At 50.2% G+C, this 23,779-nt stretch overlaps 1 protein-coding gene across 1 annotated transcript in view; it reads left to right on the forward strand.

The window, feature by feature from the left end:
• The first annotated feature begins 6,347 nt into the window (after positions 1-6,347).
• Positions 6,348-23,779, forward strand: part of LOC119111088 (uncharacterized) — a 35,312-nt gene continuing 17,880 nt past the window's right edge. Inside the window, exons 1-3 of the mRNA XM_037234913.1 lie at positions 6,348-6,440; positions 9,258-9,405; positions 23,500-23,639. Of these exons, the coding sequence (XP_037090808.1) occupies positions 9,262-9,405; positions 23,500-23,639 (284 nt within the window). The 5' untranslated portion in view covers positions 6,348-6,440; positions 9,258-9,261. The remainder of the gene's footprint in view (positions 6,441-9,257; positions 9,406-23,499; positions 23,640-23,779) is intronic.

A 23,779-nucleotide genomic window follows, 5' to 3' on the forward strand; every position in this document is an offset into this window, starting at 1 on the left:
GTGACCGATTTCTGTTTTTTTCCGAAACGTTACTGATGGCATCTGTGTACAGAGCTCATGTATGGGTAAAAGTCAGTTAAGTTGTACTTTTTGTCCATCCGATTCTTTCATTGCATTTTGAGGTACGTTGCGAAAGTTATTTTTAGTGTCAGGGTGCATCAGCTAGATCCTACAAGCATTCAGTTCATAGTTTGTGGTGTATTGCAATCTAAAGCATCCAATTTTCTTTATAAAAAAAGTTCAAACACATACCTAATGACCGACAAAAAACCGAATCGGTCTGCATCGGTTCTGGGTTTATCAAATTTTAGTCTCGGAAGACATCATTTGTAGACCGGTATGGACTGGCTGCGATGCTATGTAGTAAGGTACGAACGCGGACCGAGCAGGGTACCTATGTAGACGAGTACGGAACGAGCAGAGCAGGCCCAGGGCAGGTACCGACCGAACACGGTGACATGCGTGCAGGTAGAGTAGCGACAATGTGCTTGGCCTTGTACCTTAAACTCCTCAGTACAAGGAGTTCAAGTCAAGTCAAGACGAGTCAAGCTAACGACAACTGTAACGGCGATGGCTTAGCACGCGCTCGGGTGGAGGGTCAAATTGACCCCCCGAAGGTTTTTCCAGAATGGCTTCCGAACGGCGCGGTGTAGCCGCGCCAAAATTTGCACACCTGTAGGCAATTGAATAGCAAATCGTTTGACATCACAAATTTAGATTTGCCTTGCAAGATCGCTGGCCTATGGCAGGTCAAAGTTAGGTCATGGTTTCAGCAAAGGCAATTTTTAGGGAATCGTCCAATCTGATACAATAACGGAGTGTTTGACGAAGCCATTACATCTCTGAGATGCTTTCTTAGGCACCACAAATATTGAATGAGCAGATTACGTTGACCTAGGTCAGGTATGAAGGTCAGACCAAGGTCGAAACCAGCCTGATTTATTACTCTAGGGATACGGGGGGGGGGGGGGGGGGTCCTGCTGTCCCTATCTAGGGATAGGGACAGCAGGAATCGCATTATACATCTTCCATTGACTTCTTAGAGGTCATAACAGGTCATTGACCTAAGATGACCCGGGTCGACATTTTGTTTTGGAGACATGCTACGTAGCGTAATCTTTATCGCTTATACAAATGCAAAACTCAGAGCAGTCTTTGTGATTTTGGTCACCATGACTTTCAAAAGGTCAAACAAGATCATTGACCTCAAATGGGCTTGTGACCTTTTGCTTAGAGACGGTTGCCTAGGTTCTGGGGCACTTTAGAGACTAACCTGGAATTGGGCCTTGTTTATCTTATTTGACCTGAAGGTCATGACCTAGGGGGCTCAAACTTTGATCTAAGTGAGTTTACGTGCAGGTCACGACATCCTATAAATTTCGTGTCTCTAGCTTTCTTAGTTCCCGAGATCTCAGGGGGTGGGGGTCAAATTGACCCCCCATACCCGAACGAAGGGTATCTAGCCGGCCACCCGGGCGCGTGTTAAAATTTCAGGGTGACCCGGATAAAAAACAGTGACAGCATCAACCTGAGCGAGATGTAGTATGGCCATGGGTCAGACCTGTCCTGCGCACCAAAGGTGACTCAACCGTGACGTCTGCAAAACCTTGGCACTTCGGAGCCGCCAACTCCGATGCGGGATGCGTAAGCCATCAACCAACGTACGCCCACGATATTACAGTACCCAACCACCCAGCGAGCCCTTCGATAACTCGACAGTATAAAGAGCTAAACATGGAACACACATAGCCTGCTGCCAACAGTGTAGACAATCTCCACTGAACAGTCAGCCTGAACTCCACTAACTTGATGACCCTGAACATGCGAACGGGTCTGCTTGGCTGCGAGCCTCGCCGCTACCGCCTCGTCCCGACCTGCTCTAGCCTGATCCGCGGACGAAAACGGGTGTTAACTAGCTGCCGGGGGTCCAGCAATCCGTATTGGACTGCTTCGGCCGACAATGGCCTGTTGCCGATCTCCCAGTACGGCCCATGCCAGCTGTCAGAGGACCTCCTCTAGCAGGCGGACTAAGCTCCTCTCCGCTGACGACCTCATCCACTTTGATGATGGTATATCAGTAGGCCGGCCTGGCTAACAACTAACTATGTTCCGGTGACATTATCACACACTTGCGTTTTTGTGAGACGTGGTTGATTCTCTGGCAACACAAATTTTCCGTTTGCAGCTACAAATCACATGCATATGCCTATCTCAGGAGAGTAGTCTCCTTATCAGTTGATGTCAGCCCACCCTCTCCCAGATTTGTACTCCGACCCCAACTTTAAGAAGAAAAGTGGGCCAGATCCGGAAGAACCCCCTTTTTGTCTGGCGTGGGGTACGTGACACCTTTTTCAATCCATTTCCCCAACTCAGTTTGCGAAAATAGGACCCTGATGCATGTGTGGGAGGCTATTTTCGATGTTCTCGTTTTCTTGCAACCAGGAGGCAGTCAGAGCCTTGGTAAAGGGGCGGAGGGGGGCACGGGGTTGACAAGGGGCCCATGATAGTAAAAGGCCCCCCCCCCAAATCACCGGACATGGACCCATTTGTTATTGAGGACATATTTTTCTTAAATGTTTATATATATATATATATATATATATATATATATATATATATATATATATATATATATATATATTACACACTTTTACCCTCTATAACTGGAGTGTAGGCCAGACGCTATCACTGGATCAATTCTGCCTTAAGTTTAAAGTAAATAAGCTGACAAAATTCCGCGTTAAATGACTGCATGGGAAAGATTGCTCGTGTTCTTCATTTAACAATGCTCCAGTGAACTCCTTTAACCCGACAGAACGCAGGAGGTTTGTCAGATTTTTTATTTGGGTCGTACAGAAACAGCAATGATTACGCGAATGTAGATTTAAGATCAAATAGGCCAACAATGTGTGTTAACATGGTCGGGTCATGTTTAGCTGAATATCTTCAACATTCAGCCAGAATTGGTTAGTGGTGCGAATTATGTAACGTAGTTATGAACATGCGCGCTCACGTATGTTACAAACAAAACACTCGTCGCCAGGACGTTGCATTCTCTTTAGGCCGCGCAGCGTCGACCCCGCGGCTTGCGCTCAGCCGTGGCCAACAGGTGAACGAAACTAGTGATGCATCTGAAAGAAGTACCTTTGAACGCCTTTTGACACCAAAGCGTGCGTTTATAGATGTTCCAGGCGTGTGTTTCACCTGTGCGGTTTTTACATTAATGATAATGACATATTGGTCTTTACAGCACCGCGAAGTGGTGCTGGAATCTGGAAGTAAACATGGAAGAGTAAAAGTTAGATTTATATTTGTCGTGTTGTTGTAACTGTTAATTTGTCCAGAGGACATCCTCAAAGTTGTAGAACAGATTCGCCCGGCTTAATCTTTAAACCGAACGAATTAATTTCGAAAGACATTCAGAAACATGATTTTACTATGGTCATTGTTGCGCGCTCGGCGCCCGCTCTCTAACGCTACTTGCAGTGGCCAATGCCGTTCGGTTTTACGAAAGCTGTGACCCAAGCCATTGCTATCCTTGCTTCTCGATATAACCGCCGTGTCATTGGGCTTTATGACGCTCAGCTGCTGGAGGCCCCAGCAGCCCCAGCCGGGGGTTATATGGCGCCGCCATCCTCTTACCCTGGCGGGAAGGGCGAGCACAGCGGGTATCGAACTCCCTACCTGTGGTTTTCCAGACGCGCAGTGGTTAACGCAAGCGCGTAAACAACTACGCTATCGGCACCCGGCACACAGCCTCAAAATTTTTGATGGTATTTATTTTACTAGTCAATCCAGCAAAATAACCAACGTTTTCAGGCAATGGCATGGCCTTGTGCGTTTTGAACTCGGTTCGATCCACTCCATTCAGCACTAATGAGGCCCGTTATGGCTTTCCGGTGAAGGGACTCCCTTGAGAACAATACTACGGGCCACATCGTTGTTCCCAGTCAAGAGCTGTTCGTGGCGCAGTTGTGCTTCGCGTCCTGCGCCCCTGCTGGGGCGGGGGTGCGGGGGGGGGGGGGGGCGCGCCGCCGCCGCGGTGGCGGGTGTCGGGATCCGCAGGGCCGACCCCGGCCCGCGGCCCCCGCGGTCGGCAGTCGCCGTGAGGAGCTGCTGTGGAATGTGAGGAGCTGCGAAAGTACAGAGAAGCTTTGGTGGCATACTTGGCGTCTCATTACAAGAGCTGAAGGTCCATTCTGCCCCATCGCGGTGTGTCTTCCGGCCATCATTCTGGCAACACGGTGTGGCATCTCCCTGGCCGATTCGGAGGCCCTTAGAGGGATAAGTCATATTACATTAGTCCGCTCCCAACGCAGGAGGCCTTCGGACCCGCGCAGTTGACCCTGGATCGACACATGAACCGTCATGACCACAACATCCCTGCTCACAGCAAGTGGTCAAATTATTGGCACATTGATTCCAGTTTGGCTTAACGGGACCATGCTGAAAGAGGGTTGGATGGCTCACCGTTTTGGAGTGGGAGCGCTAGCTGGCACAGGACTCTTCTATTACCTCGGTGTGGGCACTCACCATAAGTTCTTGTTTCTTTTAGTTGTCAGAGGGTTCCAGGCAATGCAAGATACCCTTTGTCATTCGGACTCCCGTCCCCGTCCCTGCTGAACAAATCTTCCCCTGACTGACTCGAGGCCCCTTGTTGACACAGAATGCGCTCTTAGGCACTGTGGGCCCCTGGATGATACAGGAGCCACGACCGATGTAAATTGCGGGCCTGGCCTTGTCACTGGTTGGAAAATGGATCCCCAGAGTTCAGGACAACACGTATTTGACTGTCTGTTGTTTGCAACCTCGGGCCGAAACAGAGGAACGATCTGTCTCAGGGGTCGCTGTCGGTGCGAGAGATAATCTTTCTGACTTTGAGATCGCGGCCCTATGGGTGGGGGTCCTTAATGTGATCTGCAGCCAGCCCTTCGGACCCTTCAACCATTCCATCGGGCCCTTGATCTTTGGTCTCGATAAACCCTTCGGCCTCTCTTTGGACCCCTCAAACACCGCTCCGATTCGGGGCCACTTGTCGCCACAGGACCCCTGTTCTGCACTGTTGCCCATAACTGACATAGGGGCCCCTCGTTAGGTCAGGTATCGTAAATATTGCAAGTCGCGGACCCCGGTCTCTTTTCTTCTTGGGAAATGGGTCTCGAGGACTCGGACGGACATGAAGTCGATTGTTCGGTGATTGTGGTCTCTGACCGACTTGAACGCCCCCATGGCCTCAGGGGTTCCTTAAACGGTGCAAAAGGATCTCTGACTGCTATGTCAGGTCACGACCCTACGGGCCGCGATTCTTTATGTGACCCACAGCCAGTCCTTCGGGCCCTTTTGCCCTCCAACCGGATCTTTGATAGTCGTTTCCGGTGTGCCGCCCGGGCCCCTCTTCGGGCCTCATTTAATACTTCCCTTGGTCGGCTCGGGGCCCTTGCGAGCACAGGTTCCTCTGTTAGGCGCTGTGGGCTCCTGACAGATACAAGGTCCTCGAGCAGTGTAAATCACTGGCCCCGGCTTTATAGCTGACTGAGAAGTGGGCCCTCATGCCCATACCAACAAGGAGCCGACTATGTGGTACGGTGCTACCTGACCGACACATGGCCTATGTCGACTCAGGGGATCCCCGATCGGGGCAAAGAGCCCTCTGAGTGTTATTCGATGGTCCGTCTCCGCAAGCCTGGGCCTTTGACTAAGACCCCGACCAGCCCTTGATTTCCTCAGACCCTCCTATTGGGCCCTTAATCGTCGGACCAGGTGAACCCTCTAGGCTCTTCGGGCCCCCTAAAACACTGCATTTGGCCGACTCGGGACCCCTTGACAACACAGGGCCTCTGTCAGGCGCTGTGGGGCCGAACAACATAAATCGCTGGTTTCTGCTTTGTCCATGCTTGGGCAATGGACTCCTAGGTCCATGCCACCACGGAGCCGACTGTGCATTGCTGGAGGCGTTTGACCCAAATAAAGACTCTTATCGACTCAGCGGGCCCCTGATCAGCGCGCATGGCCTATTGGCTGACATTTGAGTGCCTGGTCCTTCGAGCCGGGGCCCCTGAATGAGACGTCTGGATGGCTTTTCGGGCCCTTCAGATCCTCAAATCGGCCATTAATCGTATGTTCCGAGGGCCTTCGGGCCCCCGGAGCTTAAGGGGGCACGTGCCCCCGGTGCCCCCGCCCCTGCCTGCGCTACTGCCTGCGACGTTAGGCACCGCCTCTGGCGGCACGCGGTGCGCTGAAGTCGGAGAGCCAGTGACGTCAAAGTCACACTGAGTGAGGGCGATCAGAGAATCACAGCGTGTTCCGCCTTTTATACAGTCTTGAACGTTGCACTTTCCGGCCCACGCGGCGCGGTCGTTTGTTGTGCGGGTGGGCGCGCGTTCGCGCGCGAGCGCTTGCACTCTGCCGACATTGTATTGCATTTGATCACTATCTCCAAGGTAAGGTATTGCAGGTACAGGACATTAGGTTGACGTTACCTCGGGCCATTTCGGTCCTGTTCCGTGACCGTAATAGGATAATCCATTTTGTACCACCGGATCGTGGGTGTGCCGCAATTTCCGTTCACTAGCGCGGGCTTAGGCACGGGCCTTGTGTTGAACTGTCGCCTAGTTTTGTGATCAGGGGACACCCCGTACGGCAGGAAAGTGATCGTGTTGATGTATGATGATCATATTCCTGAAAATCGATTTGGATGTACAAACTTGATTTCTAGCTTATTTGCGGATTGCCGGCTGGTTGATATGATCAGCTGATAGGTGATGACTGGTGGATAATTTTTGCTTTGCCTGTTATAAAGGAGTGCAAAATAGCCTAGCACTCAAAATGCATTAAGAATATGATGCCAGAGTTATAATTGGTGCCACAAATTCGATAGCAACAGAGGTGACAGGACACATCTGCTTAGCGCAACACAAAAATGCATTGCTGCCTGTGTGACAGCTACTCCGAGCCTAAGCCCTAAGGTACCATGGCCAACAGTGCTCAGCACCTGGGAGTGCCCTGACAGGCTGACATACAGCATCCTGCCCAGAGCACAGGGCTCCCTGAGCAAAGCAAAATTATTACTTACAAATTTTTAGACCATTGCATATAAGTAATGTCATGTACAACCCATCAAGAGTGCATGGGCAGGGACAGAGAGGGCCCCCATAGATTGAAGGGTCCTCCACAAATAAGATAAAAGGAAAAGGGTGACAGATCAATGAAGAGGCCCCCTGAGCACAGATTGGCTTAGTGCCTTACATTATATTGACCCCAGTAGTGGCACAAGACCCTTAGAGCAAGTGAGCAGGTGGTGAAAGGAGGAAAAACCAGAAACCAATATAACCCCCTCCCCCCATAGGAAAAACCAGAGACCAATGCCAAGGGCTCCCTAGGAAAAGCCAGAGACCTAGGAAAAACCAGAGACCAATATGAAGGGCCCCTGAGCATCTGGGTGCATCCTGCATATGGGGCCAAAATGTGAGAAAAGTGTATAAAGCCTTTCAGGTGAGTGTAAAGACTCAATGGAGGCTGCAGGACCCTTGATTGATATAGAGTATCCAGGCATGTCAGCAGATGGTATCCCAACAGCAGCATAGGGCCATATGAGAAAAAAGCAGAGATATCAAGGTGGCTGGAATGCTCCTTACTGTTGGACTGACCTGCCAAGTGGACATATAAGGTCTCAGCAGCAGCATAATGTCTCTGAACAATGTAATGAGCCTCAAAATTGTCCAAAATCACCACCTTCTCATACAGTGAAAAATTAGGTTTCTGCCCACCAGCTCCTCACTTCCCTTGCAACTGTTCTTTGTCATCTGGAGGCCCAAAGACATCCATTCTTTTGTGTTTTGTTTGATAAAACTGCATCCATTCAGCCAGTAAGGGGCCTATGGGTGCTCTCAGGGCACTAAGGAGGCATGGCTCCTTGTCTTCCCCCCCCCCCACCCATCTTGCTCTGCCACTGGGCAGAGCAGCTTGTTGATAGATGGGGTCCCCAACAGGGACATAGTGCTATCCATTCAAATAAGAAGTATCCAAAATGATATGGAGGGCCCCCAGAATGAGTGAGTGTGCCCAAGCAGGTTAACAGAGAGGGGCCCCCAACAAAAACATAGGACCTTTTATTCACATAAGAATCACAAGACCTAGTGTGGAGGGCAACCAAAAGATAGGGTGTACTCAAACAGGTTATTGGATGGCCTGCGACTGGAGCATAGGGACCTGCAGTAAAATATCAGGACCCAGTATGTGGGACCCCAAGCAATCCAATGAGCCCAAGAAGTTGAACATTTGGGGCCCCCAAACACATAGGGGTCTCCATTCAAACATAAAGTACCCAAGACACAATGTGGAGGGCCTCGAACGATCGAGTGTGCCCGGAAAGATGGCGGGGGGGGGAGGGGGGGGGGGGGCAGCAAGAGCATAGGGCTCCTCATTTATATTAGAAATATCTACGGCATAATGTGGACGGCTGCCGAACGATCGAGGTCGCCAGAGTAGGTTAACAGATGAGCCCAACAAGAGCGTGGGGCCCTCCATTAAAAAATAAAGTACCGAAGACCCAATGTAGAAGGCCCCGGAACCACCGAGTGCGCCAAAGTGGTTATCAGATATGGCCCCGACAAAAGCATAGGGCCTCCATTCAAATAAGGTGTACCCAGTACCCAGTAGGGAGGGCCCTGACAAGGCCATAGGCCCTTCCATTCAAATAAGAAGCACCCAAGACCTAGCGTGGAGGACCCCCGAATGATCGAGTGTATTCGAGCAAGCTATCAGAAGGGGCCCATCATGAGCATAGGGCCTCCATTCAAGGAAGAACTACCCAAGACCCAGTATGAAGACCCCTGAACGATCGAGTGTAACGAGTGACGGTCATACTTCAGGGTTGCTGGAATGATGTGGGTGGTGCCCACCTGGCCTCCCACCAGCAGCATATACCAGCTTCATGTCTTCACAGCTTCTGACCTATGCCTGCATGACACTGGTGCTGCCCACTCACCCCTATGTGCAGCTTGCATACAAATATTTCCCTCTTTAGTCCACTGGTGCATTTACAAGAAGTATCATGACCATGCATTTTGTAAGAATAGAATGCTGAGTTGATGTCATGCTGCATCCAATTTTAAACTGAAGTTTTTGCACACTTAGTATATTAATATGATTACACTGAAATGGGTGCACTAGGCTGTTTCATCCATCTTTTATGACACGCAGTCTTCCAGCTTGCAACAATTGGTTAGCAATGCGTGGACATGGCATTTTTGTTACAGGATCATGTCACCAAGGTGGTGTCATTTGGTGTCCAGGGCATTGCTCGGGATTTTGCTATCTGCAGTGTTGGCGGAGGCAAGGGGAGTCAAGAGTGAAGCGGCATTACGCAAAACAATGGAGGGAGACACTTGGATGGTTTTCAACCTGGTAAGTCTACTTTTCATCCGACACTCTGGCGCTTTTCAGTTTCAGCCTGGTAACCTGGCTTTGCCATTCATATTTCTGGCATAGCGCTGAAGGGTGGGTGCTTGAGAACTATTCGAAACGGTTCCCCTTCACCTCTCAGGCATCACGTTTCTCAGCATTGTGTTCCGAGTGCCAGAGCTCTAGGTGTGTTTTCTTGCTCGTTTTATGTATGAGCGAAAAAGGATATTTTTTGTCGTAAACAAGGGTTGTGTTCGCAGCGACTGGAACGACAAAGAATTTGCCGTCCACGTCATCCATGGCATTGCACCTCAAAGATTCAGCGCGTTTTGGTGTTCGAAGCGACCCAAACGACATATATTGAGCGAATCCTTTCCGGACGCGGAATCTCCGTCGGGCACACAGAGTGCGATTCAGCCACTTGGTCAAATTAAGAAAAGCGTCACAGATCATTTGCCAAAAGGTCAGAGTTTGCTGCACGACTACACGCGACTGACTACGCATGAAGGTTAAGTGTAACGTGCATTTAAACGGCGTGGTTTGCGATGTCCATGGTCAAGGGGCATGCGCGGCACGGGGCAAGCATGCCAGTTGTTGCATGCTCAACTCTGGTCATGGGTGTTACGGAAGTGTATACGGTATACGCGTACATCCGGTGAACATTCCAGGAACGTCTCATTGAAGATGTAATTTTTGGTGCACTTTATAATCTTGGTTCGGTTTTGGGCCCAACCAAGTCGTCCAAATTACAGCAGATGACGGATCGTACGGCGACACAAAACAGGAGTTCCAGCAGCACGCACGACCGATGTTCATTTCCGCCAACATCACTGTCATTTCTGTGACAGTCGGCGTTAGGGGTGTACCAATTCTCGGTTTATTACAGCGCCATGTTGGGCAGTTTACGCGGTCTATGTGAGATGTTGGCTGTGTGGTGTCTGTGGCCTCTGGGCGGGGAATCTCGGATGTATCCAGCACTTCTGGTCTGAGAATGAGCCGGATCGGTTTCGCGACTGGCAGGTGTTTGTCACACTGCTTGGCTGATAACCAAGCCGCATACATGCTGTCAAGACTTCTGGAAAACTGCGGACTGAACTCGCACACCCTTGTGGACATTTGTAGCGATCTGCGTACTGCGTGGTCACCGTTTTATCTAGCCAATCCAGCGGCAAGGGACGATGAGAGGTGATTGCGGAAGATGTTTGTAGCACCACAGCATCACCTGTTCCTGACTTCGTTCGTCCCTCTAATTTCAGGGGGAGGGGGAGAGATGCGGTCTTCTCCGACTTTCGTCATATCGCCACGGCATTCTAGCGAACGCTTGACTCCTAATTTGATCTCTACCTAGATTTCCGATGATCTTGATAACTTAAATTCTTGATGTTTTCTCTTTGTAAGATGGTGTTGGGCCCCTTTACTTAAATGTCATCCCTGCGCCGTGGTCAGAATGACTTTACTTCGGCTACCGTAAAATTTCACACCACAGCTGGAATCTAGTTGAGGATCGGCATGACAGCTGTCATGCTCACCTTGCACCAGGTGGAGCGTCGGCAGCTCTCCTTAGATAACACTATGACATGGCGACACTGCACGGTTTTTGCTCAAATCGGACCACTCGTCGCAAATCGTGGCAAGTGTAAATGCATGAATGGTACCAGCGTGTAATTGCCAGACGCGCGTCAGTGATGTGTCTCGTTCACATTATGGACATTACATGGTCGTACAGGTCTTCAGTGGTTTTGCCCACACGCTTGTTTGCGTAAAAAACCCGTTTGTTGGCCATTAGGTTGCATAAGGTTAGGTTGCGTCACTTCAGTGAAGCCTCACATTCTTCTCCTACTTTAATTTTTTTCATTTGGATGGCTTCTGAACTTGACCTAATTATATCTCAGGTTACCTCAAGGTCATCCTAAAATTGTATTTTTGTGTGCGGAATACTTTGGTTCCACAGCTGCACCTAAAAAATGAACTCAGCCAAGCGCATTGTGAAGAAAAAGTATCGTCCTTGTAGGTTACGGTTAGACCAATTTGAACGGCGACCTGATCCGACCTGACCTATGTGAGGGAACATAAATGGTCGAAATAGGCTCCCCACAGTCTTTACTCTTATTACCGTGCCCTCAATATCTGTCTTGACATATTAACATAGGTTTAAAGTGCGCCAATCGGATCGACCGTTTGCGACCTTTCGTGGTCTCTGGTGACCTTACACTTGGCCTATGGTCAAACATTTTGTTTGCATTCTTTATAATTTGACGAGACTCTCAAAACGGCATTTTTCATGCGGCGGCTGGAAGTTGGAGATCGCAGTGGGGGAAGTCAACCCCTCCCCCTTCCCCGACCGGGCGCGGTTGTCTTAGACCCCCGGCAGGACGCGGGTTAACAGGGGAGCCTGTGTCAACAAGGAGCTCGTAGTCGACCGGAGGCACATTTTTCTGAAAAGAAATAGGACGGGACCCTGACTCAGTGAGTCGCTTGCGTTGGTGGAGTTCCCTTTGCATGACATGGGATGAAAATACGAGAAATGAGAATAAAATGGTCCACAACAATGAATTGTGAATTTTGCACTCCTGCCTGACATTGTCTAATCGCAGATGCCAAACCCCTATTTCCCTTTCCGAGGTTTTCAGATGTCATCCAAAACCGAGCTCATTTGAAACCACCAATCATAAACAAGGCTGCACAGAACCTGGACACCTATGGCTATGTCCTGCCCCACCTACATCCGAATCATGTCTATGTTTCTACAGAGCGAGGGCGCCAGGTACCTCCAAGCCTAAGAACCCCAGCGACCCCAGCCGCTTGCACGTATTAAGTTTGGTTTGTTAACAAAATGCATCACAATCTGCAGCCGTGCGCCAAATACAAGGCTTTCTCGCATCCCCCTTTTTTTGGTCTCACCACCACACCACGAAAGCAGAGCCCGGTGCAAACACCAGCAAGGACTTGTAGAGAGTTTTACTCCACATACTTGTTTTTTCCCAGGAAACTTGACCACTAAGTTGCATCACTCCCGAAATGCAGGAATGAAAAGTTCGAGAAATGTCTTCTGAATGAAACTTACAAGATGAATATCACCATTCGAGCACTTGTATTAACAGATTTTAAGTCAAATCAGCTGATGACAAAACTTTGCGAGAGAAGTACCAGTCTTTATATTTATTTAGCTACTTTTGTTTTTCTTGGCATCATACAAATGTGATACCACTATATTCTTCCTTCCTTTTCAACTGCCTTTAAAGATACCGCCTGCTGCTTAAAATTTTGACCAATTTTTCTGCAAGGTGCTCCAACTGCAAACTTGTACGTATTTCATACATAAATTGGATTAATTCGCCAGCCGCCCAAACATATTTGGTATGCGCCCAAGCGTGAACAATTCACAGGGAATGAAGAAGACAATTTGAAACACGGAACTTATTTTTACCGCCATTTTTGCCCCGTTAATCCTTCGGTTAACCGTCTTCTTGGTTCATGGCGTTGCTCAATAATGATAAATCTAAGCCTTTCGAGTGTCTGACTCACCAGGCTACCTGGCAAGGCTTTCCTAATGCTGCCATGCAGAGCTTTGGGACAGACCTGACGCAGCTAGTGCAGAAGTGATGGCGAAATTCTGCCCTCTGATGTTTATCATGCACACCTCTCGCTTGTTTCTCATTTTAATCTCGTAGGTTGGTGGGCATGATTGATATTTATATTTGGGGGGTGAGTGGGATGACTCTGTCCGCCAGCAAACCATGCAAAAGGTGATGACTTTTTTTGGGGGGGGGGGAATAGCAGGAAGAAGCCAATAAGTCTCCTGTGGACCAAGTAATTGCTTACCTTACCTGCTTTCAACACATGATTGGTAACCAGAGTTAGCCATTTTCTGTTTTAATCCATTCCATATATTGTTTTCCATGATGCCAAGGATTACCATGCACACAAACACAGAGGGAGACGCAAGGATCATACGCAACGCATAATGCGCGCAAGGATGCCATCTCATTTTACAGCGAAGGTTATCAAACTAGCTGCTCACTGAGTTCATTTCTAATGAAACTACCCAGTTTTTCATTATTTATGTGTATACACCAACGTATCTCCCAGCACCTGGCTGAAATAAATCTAGCCGCCACACACTCCGTGTCGAGCATGAAAGACATCAGTTAACAATCTCGTAGAAGGCACCCGCCCAAGAAATTCATCCACTTAACCAATGCCTGCTCAAAAGTGGTGCTGAACCTGAACCTGGTGCAATCACGCACGAAACACAGGCCAGGCCATATCGCACCAAACTTTCAAATAATTTTTGGTTGAATAATTTTTGTCCGTCTCGCTGGCTCAGTTGGTTAGAACGCCCGCATTCCGATCCACCCACCCGTGGCGGGGTGAGTTCGAGTCGCTTCAGGGCGCTTGCTATTTGCCCTTGGCAGGTATGGCCTGCGGCCGGTGGCAGCGGTCGCGCTAAAGGTCAGTTGACCAGAGGGCAGGACGGACCGGGCCGAGCATTGCGGCACGTAAAGCTTTCGCCACGAGATTCTGCCGTTGCCTGGAATTGCGCGATCGGGTGGTGGGGGTGAGGGCTCACACAACAAGCACTGCTTAGCGTGAGCGCTGGTCCCAGAAATCCATCCATTGAAAGGAGTTTGGATCAAATTTATAAAAAATAAATAAAAATTAATGTGAGGCATCATTGTTTGAAATTGCTCCAGAAACATTCCAGTTTGTGGAAACACGGGCTATAACATTGGTGATGATCATGACCCAGATGCTGAGCCTGCCTCCAGATTTATGGTATGCACGCACTGCAATAGTTGCCTAGCCTAGCTGGGGGCATAACATGTCTCCAGCGTTTTGCGATAGGGGTTTAAACCAGACCACTATACTGAATTTTCCGCCAAACGCATCTGGGCCATGCAGGGACATCAGGATAACAATGCATGTCCCAAATGGGAGCACTCAGTGTTTGGTGCACAGTTACCACCAGTTTCAACACGCAACGTTTATTCCTAGGCATTAGATGTTGCAAAGGTTATTTCACACAGTCGTTCTTCAGAAACCTTTCTCATGCAAAATAATTTGAAAATTAAGTTCGTTTTGACGTGACCTGAGTTTGACCACATTCAAACATGAGATTCAGCGCACCGATGTCTGGAAGGTGTGACAAACATCTGGGAGGTGTCGCAAACACACTTTAAAAATCTTTCTCGCACAAAAATAATAAGATGAAAATTAGGTGCATCTTGACCTGAACTAAGATCGGCACGCTCGAACACGAGGTTCAATGCAGGGATGTTTGAGAGGTTCTGGCGAGGTGGATAACAATTTTGGCCGGACTGGGGCTTGGGTAGGCTTCTTGAAAACTTAGCTAGTATAAGTGGTCAGTTGGTACCAGGTGAGCATCATAAGCTCCATGCACGGGGGAAAATGAGGATTGATAGACTAAAAGTAGTGAAAGCACCAAAAACTATGTACTCGTAACGACAATAATTGAGCGTAAGGGCGCATGCTCCGCGTAAAATCTGCCCGTTCTACTTTCACCTTAATGGCGGTGTGTTAAATAGCTACGTAGGCGAGATGAAAGCACCAAAAACTATCTACCCGTAATAAATTATGATTTTGGCTGTAGGGCGCATCTCTACGTAAACATATGCCCGTTCCACTTTTACCTTAATGCGGTGTGTTAAGTAGGTAGCTACTTAAAGGCAGCTACTCAATCATTTACACAGACAATACATGCGTTTAGCTGTGATTTAGCACACATGCATGTATAAGCCAATAATCGCTCCACCCACTGTTGCCTTGAATTTGTCACCGAAACCAGGATCCCAGTGCCGCAGCTCGCCTACTCGCCGAAGCCTCAGCATAACTAGGGAAATTTCTAAACCCGCAAGATTTCCCCAAATACCCATAGAATTATCTAAGCAAAACGTATCTAGCGACTTGGAAGCACACATGCGGCGGAAAAGAATCTGCGCGTCCAGAAAAAGTATAAATATTTGTCATCCGGTTCGCTGGGAACACCAAACCAGGTGCAAGGTATCGGGTATGACGTCATGAGTGACGTCTACGACATAAATTCTTTGTCCGGGTCGCTGCGAATAGGATCTTGATCGACGTGAGACAGAAATAGTGCAGCAGATGTAATTAAAAACAAGTCACTTTACGTCGTGGGTCGACCACCGGTGATGAAGAAGTGCTTTATGCTTTACAAAACAGCGAAGTTTGAAGTGCCCATTCTTATGAGAAGATATCTTACTATCTTTGCGTGCGCAGTTATGGCGACGACGGTTATGAAGAATTGAACAGAAAACGTGTTGCGCTTCGAACATGTCACTTCACACACTTCGAACATGTCACTTCCGGCACACACTTTTTAGAACATGTTTGATGAGCCTCGAATGCGCCTTAATTTCTGCGGTCGCCAGCGGATCGCGTCGCCGGCTGCAGTTGGTGGGCGACGGGTGCCTGGAATTCGACCGGGGCGCTATTCTGCCCCACCTGCAGTTTGCTGTTGCAAGGAAACTGCAGGCTGCAGTTTGCGGGCGGCGGGTGTGTCGAATTCGACCGCGAGTGTTCTTCTGTGCGGCGTGTGCCGCGCTGAGAGCGACCTGGGCGCTGCTCCGGCCAGGCAGGCGTGCGAGGGACGCCCAGGGCAGCGCGCAGTGTTGGCACTGCGCGCTGTTCTCCGAACGGTGCTGGGGGTTTCCCTTCTGGCCCGTCACATGCGGGCGTCCGTGGCCAGCCGACGGAACCGTGACGTCATGCAAGGGCGGATCCAGAGCGGAATGGGGTCGTGCCGTCCCAGTATCCATATGAGGACCCGCCAAGACCAAATAGTTGAGGGTCCTTGAAAACTTACCAGGGCACCAGAAACAATTTGGGTGTGCGAAAGTATGAACGTGACCCAGCGCATGGAATTGAACGGATTGTTTTTCTATGACGAGCGGTCTCGTAACTCAAATTAGGAACAACACCAGTTCGGTAAGGGGCCTCATCAACCATTGTACTGGCCCCATGCCGTTAGAGGATGGGTGTCCGGAAAGATGAATGACCCCGTCTGTGGCGAATTCCTGAATCCGCCCCTGCGCCGTCTCGGGCCGCGTATCGGCGGCTGAGGCTAGTGCAAGGCATGCCGGCCAGCGCTCAGCGGCGCCGATGTAACCGGTCGTGACTCCCGCGGCGGGCCAGGCGGCATGACTAGCCGCCGGCGGCGCTGGCGCCTCGCCTCGCAGCCGGCGTCGGAGCCACTACCAAGCGGAGGGGAGGAATTCCGCTGGCGTCAGATTTTTGCTGCGTTCTGTCAAACGGTTTTTGATAGATCGCTTATTCAAAAAAATCATTTATATGTTTTCTACGCATCATGGATGGGTTGGCAAGTTACGTTCCTTCATAACGGAATAGAACTATGTTTCTTTAGTAACGCAGTGGCTGACTCGTCAGTTTAAAAGGAGAATGCAATGGACCAAATAAATTGCGTCACTTCGTTGTAATCATTGTTTGTCTTGCCTGTTCCATGTGTGCTTACCATGTTGAACAGCGGGCAAGCACTTGGTAGCACACTTAAGCGAGCAGTGAGCACAGTGAGAGGAGTGTTTCCTTAGCTTTGTCCTTTCGCCGCGTGGTAACGGTGTTACTTGGTATGTGAGAACAGTATGTACAGTTAATAGCGCAGCTGTAGTGAGCACAGTGAAAGCCACATTATTTGCCCCATGTATATACTGACAGCTTTTCTTTTCATCAGAGTGTCGCTGTAGGGGAATACAACGGTCTAAGGAAGTGTGTGAAAACGATTGTCTGTTATCCTAAACATTGCTAAACAAAGGCATTGGGATAACGAGCTTAAGTAACCACCGTTACATTTTCTTTCGATTAACGGGGCAACGAATGACAGACCTTCGTTTTGCAAGTAACGGAATAACAAGTAACAGCTCTGCTTTTTGGGTAATAATGCCCATTCATGATGTTAATGCAAACTTCGGGTACATGGCATGAGGAGGGATGGTTCCAGCGAGGGACTTTCAGTGAAATTTGGTGATCTTGCCTGGCTGCTGATGTCCCCGACATTAACGCACCACCGTGCGTTTACGGAAAATTTATATCTCCAGCAAAAAGTGACAACATGCGTATGGTTAATGCGATGTGTCAAAACTAGCACGACGGAGGTGTTTTCGAGCCCGAAAAAGGTGAATTTTCAAACGGTCTGAAACGCATTACGGGCGGTCAATGCAAGGTATAAGTGATACTTTTCTGGAGCGTTGTACAGCTTTGCACGTCGGACCATACTTGCACAGACATTTGATATACACACGGTGACGAAGGTGGGTTCAGGTTTTGCGAAAGGGAGCGCAAAAAGATATGGTCCCAAACCTGTGCCGTTTATATGCCGTATATTAAATATGGTGCCAAACCTGTGCAAGTCCGGGAACAACAAGGGTGGATTTGTAGTGTACACAGAGTGTGGCCACCGACAATGGGTCGTCAGCTGACAGCCAGGGCAGTGGGCCACACTCCGATCACGTGTTCCCACTCCCTTTTCTTGGGCAACTGAGTGCGTCTATCATAGCACCTGTCCATACATGCTGTTGGGGAGCAATGTTTGATCTACAGCGCATAGCAGCGCGATGACCGACAACAATTTCTACTCGGCTTCGATTTTCACACCCAATAGGCACCCTAGCTCACCCTTTGCCGAAATTTTGGTTATCCCGGCTTTTCTGATAACGAAGGAAACCGTGATCCCATTTGCCTCACCTACACTCGATTAATGTAGAAGGATAATAATTCCACCAGTCTATTAAATTGCTGCTTTCGGGATAATCTATCCATTCCTCAATCCTGTTTAATCAGTAAAAAATTCAAACTCACACGCATTAAAAGTACACGAAAAGTCACACGCATTTAAAGATATTTTGTATTATACATATCTGATTTTAATTTTCGTTGTGATTTTCGTGTGACCAAGGCTGAGGAATGGATCAAGGTTATCCTGAAAACTACCATTCAGAAAAGTGGGCTGATTGAAATATTACTTTTTACATCACCCAGTCACCCAGTCTTACATCTCCTGGACCCGTCCATGAAATTGCAGTCCTTGAAATGCTGTCACATTCTTCAAATCTTGAAATCATTATGTACCAATCTGTCAAAATTGCGTAAATGTGACGACTGTATTTGATCAAAAATACCCACCATGAGCGCCTATGACCAGAGCACTCGACACGCCGTAAAGCTCAAATTCTAATCATTAAAACTATCTCATTGTTCGTTTGTGCCATCACGTCTTTTGTTAACCATTTTGAGAGTTTTTGCTTTAAAATCATAACGCTGTTTGTCTCAAAATAAATATAACCGCTAGTTCCCGAGACATGGGGCAGTGTGTCATCCAGCCCACCTCCGCAAAGGAAATGGAGCACTGGTGTAAGATTCAAGCGACTGGTAGTTTTCGTGCCCAGGAGGCATTTCAAGAGACAACCATGACCCACATCTTGGGAATGTAGGGCTGTGTTTTAGCAAGAGGTTGGCTTACCTCGTGCATTATGTTTCTGAATTGGATGAAAGCACAACTTGATGTCTGGGCAACAACTTACCTTGTCTCGTACGATATGTTTCTGGCATAGTGATCCATACATGCATCAGGGGATAAATGTTCTTGTCTCGGCTGCCCCCATTTTTTTCAGTGGAAGTATACTTGTGTATTGCGTATTTGTTTTCAGGCGTGAAAAATAGGCTTACAGCCTTTAGCGTGCTTTTAGGGATATTTTTGCGAGGCCGGGCGGGTTTTCAGAATCTCAAAAAGTGATGTCAATAACTCAGACTTTTTCGGAAAGGGACTACGCGTGTCAGCGTATATCGATGGGCCAAGTGCAGCGTTGGGAGTTGTCCGCGCCAAATCCGCACCGTCGGCCTCGTCACGCGAATGCTCGCTGAGACCGGAAGCCTTGACTCTGGGGTGTGTACTAACGCCCCTTGAAGTCGAGTGCTTCAGGCTACGGGCGTGATGCAGACCTTGACAGGATGACGTGGCGTTGGTTACGGCTCGAGTGTGGCGGGTGGTGCGTGTGGTGACGGGTGCCGGTCACGCTGCGGTTACTCACGGCTTCTACACCACATGCTGATGCTCGAGTGTGGCAGGTGGTGCGTGTGGTGACGGGTGCCGGTCACGCTGCGGTTACTCACGGCTACTGCACCACATGCTGATGCTCGAGTGCGGCAGATGGTGCGTGTGGTGACGGGTACCGGTCACGCTGCGGTTACTCACGGCTACTACACCACATGCGGGTGCTCGAGTGTGGCGGGTGGTGCGTATGGTGACAGGGTGTCGGGCCATGCTGCGGTTACTTAGGCTACTTCACCACATGCGGATGCTACTGGACGAAGCCGGGCCCGATGGGCCATGATAGCGGCCGAGGTCACAAGATGTCGCGTGAACAGCCTGACGCAGACGGAGAATGTGGGCACAGAAGCGCGTGGCAGCAGGCTCTGTGTTCCGCTTATTCGCGTCAGAGCTAGCAATGCTGACCGTTTTGGGCGTGGTGCTTCACGGTCTGACCTTGCAAAGCGTTGGCCGAGGGGCGGTTCAGACAACCACAAGGATTAGTAAATCAGTTGCGCACCTTTGGCATGCTAGAGCGATCATCGGAGGGCAGGCGTGCGCCTCGGGTGTGCGCGGATGTTGAGCGAGGGAGAAGGAACACGGGGCGCACGCTACCATTCGGTTGTTCGGCATGCGCGGGTGTTGAGCGTTGGAGACGGAACATTGGGCGCACGCTACCATTCGGTTGTTCGGTATGTGCGGGTGTTGAGCGAGGGAGAAGGAACACTGGGCGCACGCCACCATTCGGTTGTTCGGTGCGCGCGGGTGTTGGGCGAGGGAGAAGGTACACTGGGCGCATGCTGCCTTTTGGTTGTTCGGTGTGCGCGGGTGTTGAATGAGGGAGAAAGAAAACGGGTCGCATGCTGGGGTCCGTGTCATATTGACACGAACTTTGGACATTCTGTACCTTGGACAATAAGTACTTTGCACACTCTGTACCTTTGGACATTTTGTACCTTGGGCAATATGAACGCCTCCCAACGCTGCGACACTTTCACAGCAGCTCGGCCCGCGTCCAACGCCCCGCTCCATGCTATCCGTTGTTATGCGACCCACCGACCGCGTGCTTGTAATGTTCGCACTGGCGTCGACTGTATGCGTGCGGCCGACGCTGGTCGGGGCAACGCTACCTGCCAATAAGGATGATTATTCACACCCTGATGGCCGCTCCAGGAACTATTTTGGAAGGTCTGGGCCCTGGACATTCTTTGCCTTGGACAATACGTACATTGGACATTCTGTACTTTGGACATTCTGTGCCTTAGACACATACATTAGGCATTATAAAACGGACCCCTTCCTTTTTGTGCCATTTTGGAAGTGATTTCCCATCTTGGACATTCTGTACTTTGGACATTCTGTACTGTGGACAGTCTGTGCCTTTGGACATTCTGTACCTTTGGACATTCCGTACCTTGGACAGTGTGAAGCCTTCCGCATGCTGCCACTGAGTTGTTCGGTCCCGACTTTCACATCAGCTGATATGCCAAGCACTGTTTGCTCGCTTGTGGTGCGGTGACGTAATCCGATCATCTCTCGACAAAACGCAAACGATGAGCTGGCGTTATGTTGGAATGATGCTGTATGGTTAGATTTGTCGTCTGGACGCATGGTGGTCCGTGTTTTGCGTTGCTTGTAAGGAACTGTGCGCCGCCGCGAAATCAGAAGAGAGAGCCCACTGTTAGTCATGCAACGCCCTTATGGTGATAAAGGAGAGACGTTGGGTGTCGAAAGTGTGAGTAGTTACTGACGTGTGTTTTATGATGAAAGGATATTGTTTGCATTCTTATCGCGTGGCTGCTGGATTCACAGCAGCTGGATTAGCGACATAAGCAACCCCCGCAAAAACCTCTCGGTGCAGGAAATAGCTGAGTTCGCCCGTGTTTTCTGTTAGTATGGCACTGGCTAGTACCTTCTTGCACTACCGTACTGGCAAATTGTAAATCTTGTGGCTTTTGAGCTGCGTGTGAACGAAATAGTGCTAAAGTTGAACACGGCTTTTTACATGGCGAGGATTACACCTTCCTTGCGCCGTAAGTTCACAGCAATATGGGAGTTCTTTCATTGCTGATGTAACGAACGTGCATCATGAGCCGGAATTCTTAGGTGAGTTAGCGGCCTTCATTATGCGAGGGAGGTACTGGTTAAACGACGTGGTAGTGCTAAATAACGATTATATATACGGTATTCAATATATCGTGCTTTTCTCATCCTCAAGAGCAAAACGACGTTGAACCGGTATCTCCTGGTATATTAAAGGTCATTAACTCAACATGAGAGCTTTCAACTCAAAATAAGGGAACTTCACCTGCTTTCAGCTTATCTAGAATCAAGCAACCATATCGTCAACGTGGTTGTCGAGCTTTTATCGCGGTCTCATGTAATAAATGGGCGCATCCACGTTAAAAATGCAAATCAACAAGCTGGGCCTGCCGGCTTGGTGGACGGTGCTTGTTTGCCACCATTGCAACCTTAAAACATAAGTGTCAGCACAAGCCATTTTCCACTATCAGGTTGGTGCTTTTGAACGCACCGTTACATTGCGCACGTCGTATCCCATGAATATGCCTACATACGAAGGGCCCGAAAGTTCAGTACCTTCTTGTTTGCGTTTTAACAAGCCAGCCGACGCGTCCTCGTTCGTCCGGTGCGTCGGCACATTTCAGTGACTTGCATTCGTGTTTCCATGGGATTCACTCGTAATTTATTCATTCACCAATGCCGTGGCAAACGGAATGAAAATGTTTATCTGGTTGGTGTCCGGAAGGCATTTGGACATTCTAAAGTCTATATAGCATCAATTACATGCGTGGTTTTGAATACTTCAGAGCCGGCTGAGTTGCTGGCGAATCTCATTTGGAGACGCAGTCCGAATCGCTCACAGGGGACGTTGCCAGCAACGTTAATGGTAACAATCTTATCATTTCGGCGTGCCGCGTTGGAGATCCCGAGTATGAACTTAACAATGTACGCAACAATGCTTAGCGGCGTTTCAACAATGCGTCTGTTGCGGACAACATTACACACAACAGGAACGGCATTGGGTCGCTGGACGTGCTCCTGTTCCCCTGTTACATTGTCCGCTGACAGTCTGGCACCCGGCCACCCGTGCTTCACCGCCACCGAGGCCAGCTCTCCAGCGACAAAGCGTTCATGTGAGCAGTTCACCGGTGACGTCCGCGAGAGCAGCCTCGAATGATGACTCGTTCATGAAGAGCTGGCCTCGGCTGGCTCGTGCAGCGCGCCGCTCCAGCGACCCGGCGTGGTAGCCCGCTCACCGCGGCGTCGACAGCGCCGCGGTGCGGTGGGAGACGGCGCGGTGGTGGGTCCGGCGCGCGCTGCCACTGTCTCCTCCGGCTGGGCCCCTGTTAGCGTGTCGTCAGCGTGCGCCGGCACGGCTCTGAGAGCTGCCACGGCTCAGAGTGCCGTTACGCCCCCCCCCCCCCCCCCCCCCCCCCGGCTCGGCTCCTGTTGGTGTGTGTGCGCACGGCTCGAAGCATCGCCACGTCATCCACGGCTCGGCCCCTGTCCGACGTATTGGCAGCGGGGGCTGGCACGGCTCAGAGTGCCGTTACGCCCCCCCCCCCCCCCCCTCCCCCCCCCCGGCTCGGCTCCTGTTGGTGTGTGCACACGGCTCTGGGCGCCGCCACGTCTCCCTCAGCTCGGCCCCTGTTGGTGTGTGTGCACACGGCTCTGGGCGCCGCCACGTCTCCCTCAGCTCGTCCCCTGTTGGTGTGTGTGCACACGGCTCTGGGCGCCGCCACGTCTCCCTCAGCTCGGCCCCTGTTGGTGTGTGTATGCGCGCACGGCTCTGATCGCCGCCACATCCCCGTCGGCTCAGCCCCTGTTGGTGTGTGCGCACGGCTCTGGGCGCCGCCACGTCCTCCTCGGCTCGGCCCCTGTTGGTGTGTGTGCACACGGCTCTGGGCGCCGCCACGTCCTCCTCGGCTCGGCCCCTGTCCGACGTATCGTCAGCGTTGGCTGGCACGGTTCTGAGCGCCGCCGTCGCCTGCTTTCAGCACAGAGCTGTCGGTGACGAGGAGGCGATCACCGTAGAATTATATGGAAGATTTTTGTCCGGAGTTGAGAGGATCACCATCGAGCCGCACGATCACCATGATGACCTCCCCGAGAAGGAGCTTGAGGTTGCGCCTGCCAGGTAAGTATGCCCCGGTTTTTGACCTGCTGCTGGGTTCCCCGCTTGGGAAGACTTGCTGCAGTGGATGTTGTCATTCCGAAATGACTGACCAGGTACGTGTAAACGAGATGGGAACTTGGGCTGACCAGGTGTCCGCTAGG

Source organism: Pollicipes pollicipes, unplaced genomic scaffold, assembly GCF_011947565.3.
Source record: "Pollicipes pollicipes isolate AB1234 unplaced genomic scaffold, Ppol_2.1 Scaffold_7261;HRSCAF=8764_pilon_pilon_pilon, whole genome shotgun sequence".
In the NCBI taxonomy this organism is placed as follows: domain Eukaryota; kingdom Metazoa; phylum Arthropoda; class Thecostraca; order Pollicipedomorpha; family Pollicipedidae; genus Pollicipes; species Pollicipes pollicipes.